Raw genomic sequence first — 7,841 nt, 5'->3', positions numbered from 1 at the left:
AGGTCCCGCTGCTGAGCAAATTTTGATTAATAAATTCTATTATAATAAGCATCGGTCCCATCCCTGACTACAAACATGTTCCATGTATTGTACATAGTGTTAAGGACTACATGAATAGATTAAGCATTGCACATATAATAATTTCTTAATGCAGACACATTAGCAGGTGAGCATGAATATTTTCTAATGTGGTGGAGCTGTATCCTTTCAAAGTGTATACAAATATCTCCTTCAGGAGATATGCCAGAAACGGACACACAGTTCATCTTTAATAAAGGAAGTATAAACCCGCAGCTCTAGTAATAAATGAAGTATAAACCTGCAGCTCCAGTTGTAACTGTTGCAATCTTCAGAACAACACCGTAAGAGTTATGGATTGTTGCAATCTTCAAGACAGCAACAGATTAGTTACACGAGAGAGATACAAATGAGCCATTCTGTTGAACTGAGTCAGCATAATATTTAGACTGTGGATACTTTGTGTAATAAACGCACACTGCAGACAGCTTATATTTATTCAACAAAAATCTATGTGATATAGCTGTATTTTTGATACGCATATGCCCTCTGCAGGTTATTCTGTATAATAAATAAATATAGGAGTGTACATATGATTGGTCAACAGAGGCTCATTGGGTGGAGGTGTATCCTGTAAAAGCTAATACCAATGTCTCCCGTATGATATATTATGCAAGAGAGGGACATAGTAGTTCATCTTTGTTAAAGGATATAGAAACCTTCAGCACCAGTTATAACTGTTGCAGTATTTATAACATCATAGAAGTTATTGCAATATTTAGGACAGTAACAGAACAGCCACATGAGGGACAAATGCGCCATTTTTGTCAGATTTAACCAGTATAACACTGAGACTGAGGACATTCTGTGTAATAAACACACACTGCAGACAGCTCACACAATTTATGTGGTGGAGTTGTATCTCTGATACGCATATGCCCTCTGCAAGATATTCTGTATAACCAATAAATACAGTAGCATATATGTGACTGGTAAACAGAGGGCAGATGAGCAATCTGCAGCCTCGGTGCTAACAGTTATAAATAACTTTTGGGATTGTGTTATAATAGTCACAGATTGCAATAACCCTCGAGAGTGAAACAGAAGAGCCATAGATGAGTTACAATTGCTAAATTATATGCTGTAATAATTGTTCGCTGTCACTGTGTGTAGAATAGATGCAGTTTGGTTCCATGTATATGTGCATAATTATGGATATGGAATAAAGACTTAGCCGCAAATTCTTAATGATCATTGGATATAACACTATAATCTTTCATAATTTGAATTGATAAAGGTATCCCAATTAATAAGGGTTTAATTTGAGTAGTCAATAATTTGCGGTTATTTCTAAGCCATTACTGCACACACCTAAAGAATTATAAAACCATATAAATATAATAAAGACACATAGGAGGATTTGTTGTTATTATTTTTATTTTATTATATGTAATGTTCGTGATTGTTGTCTCATGATTTTTCACGTTCTCAGGCATTTTAATCATATGAAATTAAAAGTTACATTTTAAATATATTTACCTTTTTCTTGTAAGTGCGCCAACAAAGAGACAATCCTTTTCTTTCTAGTACTTCACATAGAGGGAGGAGCCAGTTCACACATTCAAAGTCTTAAAGTGCCCATGTCTCCTGCGGATCCAGTCTATACCCCATGGTTCTTGAAGCGTCCCCAGCATCCTCTACGACGTATGAGAAATAAAGTTTCACCTGGGTAAATGTGTGTGAATAATTGTTTATCAAGATGTGACGTCAATGATTTTCCTAAATGAGAACAGGAAAATTACTTCTCCTCTGTGAGTTCTCCGATGTTATAACAAGATTCAATTTATATGGAAAACATTTCCCACCGTCATAATATGGAAATAGCTTCTCACGTGTGACTTCTCTGATGTGTAACAAGATGTCATTTATACTGTATGTAAAACATTTGAAAGCCTGCATCTTAAGCATGGAGTTGATTGGACTGAAGCTTTAAAATCATCTCTTATCTCTTCACAGATACAATGATTCCATCTTAGAAAGTTTGTTTTGCAAATGTGAGGCTGCAACTTCCTCTATCAAAAGCTTGTTAAACAAATTGCTCAAACAACCCTCCACCTGTACTAGCATCTCCTAGAAAAGTGATTTATTTGAAAGCCTGCCACACAGGTTTGCCTGCCACATCTGAAACTGTAGCATGGATTTAGAGCTGGAGTTTGAACTGAATTTGGACTTTGTCCTACTTACAGTACATTTTTTATTTATTACCAGTTATTTATATAAACATACATATATTCTGCAGCGCTATACAGAGAATATTTGGCCAATCACATCAGTCCCTGCCCAAGTGGAGCTTACAACCACATTCCCTACCACATGAACATGCACACACATTCACTCTGGGGTTAAATTTTGTCGGGAGCGAACTTACTTATATTTTTGGAGTGTGGGAGGATAGTGGAGCACCCAAAGGAACCCACGGACGCACAGGGAGAATATACAAACTCCACACAATTAGGGCCATGGTAGGAATCAAACCCATGACCTCAATGCTGAGGCAGTAATGCTAACCATTACACCGTCAATTCATGCTGTGGCATTTTTTCTTATGCCACCTTGGTTTTTATATTGTTGATACCACGTATTTCTGAGACTAGGTTCGGGGGCAGTCCGGTGCTGCAACAAAGTCGCCCTCAAACTGTTGAAGCTAGGTGCAAGCCAAGTCATGCGGCTTGTTGCAGTTTACTCCAATATTTTTACGTTTTTATTTACTTTACTATAGCTCTTATTGTGCTGTCACCATTGTTTTATACCTTTTGTATTCAGCTTCTCTTCTCTTCCTCCTCCACTTTTATGTTATACTTCCGCTAATTTCACCCTGCCAGATGTAACCTACACAGTACGCCCCGCAGGGCTGCCTCCGATCATTCATTCTTGGGTGGGATGAACACGTGGATCTAGTCATTCAGGATCTAGTCATTCAGTGCATATTACACACATTTCAGTGACCCATATTATGTCTTATTTCCTTGTATGTCTTATCTCACACAGTATAACCTTTGTAGTACACCTACGTTGACTGCCTTGACTGGTACACCCATGGGTGGGGATGAAAAAGATTTGGAACGGATTGTTATGTAAAGGCTGATAAAGGTAACCCCAGGAAAGGGCACCCTTTGCTTAACCAAGTTCAAGCACGCATTCAGTCAGTCAGCATCAGGTTCATACACGGCTGCAGCCAGTGACCAGTCAACAAAATAACCTTTGTAATAACTAGCCACACGTGTGTAAAGTGGAAAGTAATACAGCAGAGAGAGCTTTATTTCCTACCAGCAGTACATTATAAAGTGATACAAATGAACATATTGTGTCGTCGATTCCTGACACGAAGCTTAATCCTATTGGCTAATAAAACTTCTATCTTATACGTAATATGTTTGCCAACGTCTATATTTCTTATATGTGCTCTTAAGTGGAATAACTGGGGGTTTTTGCTAACCTTGAAACCTACATATGTCTGGTTATATTTTTACACCTGCTATACCGCAAACTGACAAATACCCTTTGAAGCTCACATGTCTAGCTGCTGACATTATATTTCTGCTAAGAAATTACCGTAAAATATATCTTAGATAAAGGTCATAACTTCACAATATGGGTTCAAACAAAGTGCAGTGTCTGTACTTTTTCCTGTGTCAGCTCTAAGCTGAAAACAATTTGAAACAGCTTGTCAGATGTCAATTATAAATGGAGTCTTATGAACAAATATGGCTTCCATCTTTATCAAGGCTCTGCAACCAATTGTTATGTAAAGGTACACTGCCACATTTTATGTAATCTGTTCTAGCCATTGCCTATTCCACCCAGGGAAACCTATGTTGCATTCCCCACATGGCTGCCTCACCTGGTACCTTGCATGGGTGGATTATGTAATCTGTGGAAGTTATTAATCAAAATGGCTGCACATACCCTGCATTACGGTCATTGTGCCCGTTATGTAAAAATGTTTTGGTTTGTCTTCTTTGTGCTGTAATAACTAAACCTCTGTGCTACATTTTTTGGTGTTTGTAAAGTGACTGAGTTATACTGGAGAACATTATATAAATACACTTGTTATTTCCCACATTTAGAACAAGAAAAAGGCATCTCACAGGTGACATTTCTCATGATTAACTAGAGATGATTTATCAGTAAAACATTTCCCACATTCATGAAAATGGATCCTCACCTGTATGACTTCGGTCATGTGCAATAAGAGATGATTTTTGGGCAAACGGTTTCCCACACACTGAACATGTAAATGGCTTTACGCCTGTGTGATACCTTTCATGTTTATTAAGGTATGATTTCTTTGTAAAACATTTCCCACACTCAGAGCATGGAAATGGCTTCTCACCTGTGTGATTTCTCTGATGTATAATAAGATGTGATTTCCGGGTAAAACATTTCCCACACTCAGAGCATGGAAATGGCTTCTCACCTGTGTGATTTCTCTGATGTATAATAAGATGTGATTTCCGGGTAAAACATTTCTCACACTCCGAGCATGTATAAGGCTTCTCACCTGTGTGACTTCTCCAATGTCTATTAAGAGATGATTTAAATGTATAACATTTCCCACAATCAGCACATGGAAATAGTTTCTCACCTGTGTGAACTTTCTCATGTCTAATTAGAGTTGATTTTTCTTGAAAACATTTCCCACAAGCAGAACATGGAAATGGTTTATCACCTGTGTGACTTTTCTCATGTCTATTTAGAGTTGATTTATCTGTAAAACATTTCGCACACTCAGAACATGGAAATGGTTTATCACCTGTGTGACTTTTCTCATGTCTTTTTAGAGTTGATTGATTTCTAAAACATTTCCCACACTCAGAACATGGAAACGGTTTCTCACCTGTGTGACTTTTCTCATGTCTATTTAGAGTTGATTGATTTCTAAAACATTTCCCACACTCAGAACATGGAAACGGTTTCTCACCTGTGTGACTTTTCTCGTGTCTAATTAGAGTTGATTGATTTCTAAAACATTTCCCACACTCAGAACATGGAAAGGACTTCACACCAGCCTTAGCTGGCTGATGGGTAATAAGCTTTGTGTCCTGTGTATAACATTGGCCATCTACAGAACAGGGAGAGATTGTAGCTAACCCAAAAGCTGCACTATGAGTATCTGAGTTATCAGGAGAACATTGCTCATGGTTAGAGGAATCAGATGCCGTTTCTGCACTGTGAGGTACTGGGAGTGTAATTGGGGTAATGGGCATTCCTCCTGTAGAGTCCTGTTTGATGTTATCTTCTATTTTATGGTCTGGAGATAAAATTAAATATTCTTCTGAGATTTTCCTGCTGTTACCGCCATCTGCTGGGAATAAAATAAATATATGTAAATATGAATATATCCCCATACCAAGTTTACTTTGTCTGATAAATATTATGGTGAAAGATCCCAAAATGACCATCAAATGGGTAAATTCAAGGTGTTACAAGGCATAATATAAGATAACAGACTTATAAGCTGTGCTACACATATAGCCAGGATTCCATGGTTATTTTAATAATTTGTGATGCCTGCAATATCATGACGGTATAATTTTTGCATCCTATTCAAAGTTGAGGGCATACACCGATTTGCAGCTGCGGCTCCCTCCTATAGCACATACCAGAGCCAGATGCTGTAGGAATATCACTGGTAATTATTATTATTATTATCCTTTATTTATATGGCGCCACAAGGGTTCCGCAGCGCCGTAATGAAGCTTCACTGAGAACACCATGCATACATATGTCAAAGTCAGAAAAATATCTCTATGCACACTACCATATTTGCACCTCATACAGGTCCGTGCTGCGCATGCGTACGCTCTCCCGTGTGTGCGCATACTCGCTGTCGCGTGCACCCGCAGGCGCACGATGTGCGCATTTACGGTAGAGTTTATGTGATCGTAGCGTGCGACTCAATCGTTACATATTTTCACTATATAATGTATTTTGTAGATCATGGTCCCTTTGATAGATTCTGAAAGTTTAGTTAATATAGCATGTTCCTGGACAGAGAGATCCCTCTTTGTATTGTACGAAGGGTCTAACAGGGGTCATACAGTGGTGTTTAGTACCCATCGGAAGAGTATTTGATTAGCAATATTCCGGTGTTGGTTTGGAGCGGATAAATCGCTTGTGCGAATAGTTATGGACATAAGAAGTTTATGTCCATTTACTATTATTTACTCTTACTTAGCCATGCGGCGGGAAACCCAGTATCCCACCCACCTGAACAGTTGGAAGTAGCCACAGCCCACCTGTATGAATCAACCTATGACCTTTTGTTATAATGCGAAGCCGAATTCCTGTGTCCAATGAACAATGAGATTGTAGGGACCATTGAATTGTATTGTGTGTGGGGCATAAATAGACAAGCCGACCATATCCAGTTCACTCTCTTCAACGGTTCTCATTGCTGATAATCGGGAGCTGGATATCGAGGCGCATGCGATCGTTTCCCCTTGTGCGTAAGTCTTCTCCGCAATCATATTGATCTTCTTGTTATTGTGAGCCATTTCTCTCTCTCTCTCTCTCTCTCTTCTCCTCTTTCTCTCTTATTTTCCCTTAAAACGTATTTGTATTGTATTGTATTTCCTGAGTAGTTATCTGGTTTGGTAGTCTATGTTATATTGTAGTGTATGACTTGTATTGTATTAATTCTTTTGCAAGTATATCATTCATAATATATATATATATAAGGCGTTGGACCCTAAGCACGGTATCTGTGTATTTCTTATAGTGTTAAGTATTCTCAGAGCGTCGGTGACGCTCGAACAGCTTTTGAGTTAATAAGGTTATACTGTGTTGCATTTACACCCTATCATTACACTAAGGTTTTGCTGCATAATACACTGTTTATGGTTTAGATATAAAGGTTTAACATTGTGGGCGTCTGCGCCGCTGGTGATCTCCTCGTGGTCCCGAGCGTCCGCTACGCTATAGCGAATCATTACGTTAGTCGGCAGCCAATAGCGTGCCTGCCTGTGATCTCTTGGCCGTGAGCGAACGTGACGCTTGAGCGTCTCGACCACGGCTAAGCGATTGTTACGCAACGTGCGTACCCTTACGGTACTCCATACATAAATAGCGTACAGTGTTCTTAGACCTCACAAAGGGTTTTATATAAGATAAATATTTAGCTTTATCAATTGTCCTTCACATATCTGCACTAGGTAGATTCAGCAGACATTATCCATCAGCAAAGGGCGGGAGATCATATTCTTCGCAGTGCTGACGGGATAAGCGTCTGCTTCGCTTAAGTAAAGAGTGCTGAAGGAATCCGGGAACCGGAGGTAAGAACAACACACTAGTGTCTTTTAAAACTGTTTATTCTTCTGTCTTGTGTACGCACACACGCATATCTGCATTTCTTTTCACTTGTGTATTTTCGTATATCACTCTCCTGTTTGCCTTTTTATAATTGATAAACGTGCTCAAAGAGATTTGTCGCTATTTCATAGTTAAAGTGTAAAAGTAATACATTAAAGGGATAAAGTGTAAAGCGCACACGCAACTCTACCTAAAGGTATAAGGAGAGATTGGTGTGGTGCTCGGTAGACGATCGAGGATCATCTACATTGATAAACGTGTTAGTTGTGTTACGGTGGATAAAAGACTGGTATACACGTGTCTCAAACAAAAGGTGAGACTCGTGTACGCAAAGGCTGACGCACGCAGCGTAAATTACGCAACGGAGCGTCTGGGTACGCCCACGTAACTCAAGTCACACGATAGTATTATTTCAACACGATAAATAACGCAACAGGCGATAAATAGCGCAA

General features: G+C 39.0%; 1 protein-coding gene across 1 annotated transcript in view; it reads right to left on the bottom strand.

Annotated features, from left to right (window-relative positions):
* Window positions 1-3,303: 3,303 nt before the first annotated feature.
* The window catches only part of LOC135057192 (uncharacterized), a 244,293-nt gene continuing 239,755 nt past the window's right edge, over window positions 3,304-7,841 (bottom strand). Inside the window, exon 23 of the mRNA XM_063963087.1 lies at window positions 3,304-5,383. Within this exon, the coding sequence (XP_063819157.1) occupies window positions 4,224-5,383 (1,160 nt within the window). The 3' untranslated portion in view covers window positions 3,304-4,223. The remainder of the gene's footprint in view (window positions 5,384-7,841) is intronic.

This window comes from Pseudophryne corroboree, chromosome 3 (assembly GCF_028390025.1).
Source record: "Pseudophryne corroboree isolate aPseCor3 chromosome 3, aPseCor3.hap2, whole genome shotgun sequence".
NCBI classification, from domain to species: Eukaryota; Metazoa; Chordata; class Amphibia; order Anura; family Myobatrachidae; genus Pseudophryne; species Pseudophryne corroboree.
The sequence above is the reverse complement of the archived record's forward strand: the minus strand, read 5'-3'. Positions and strand labels throughout refer to the sequence as shown.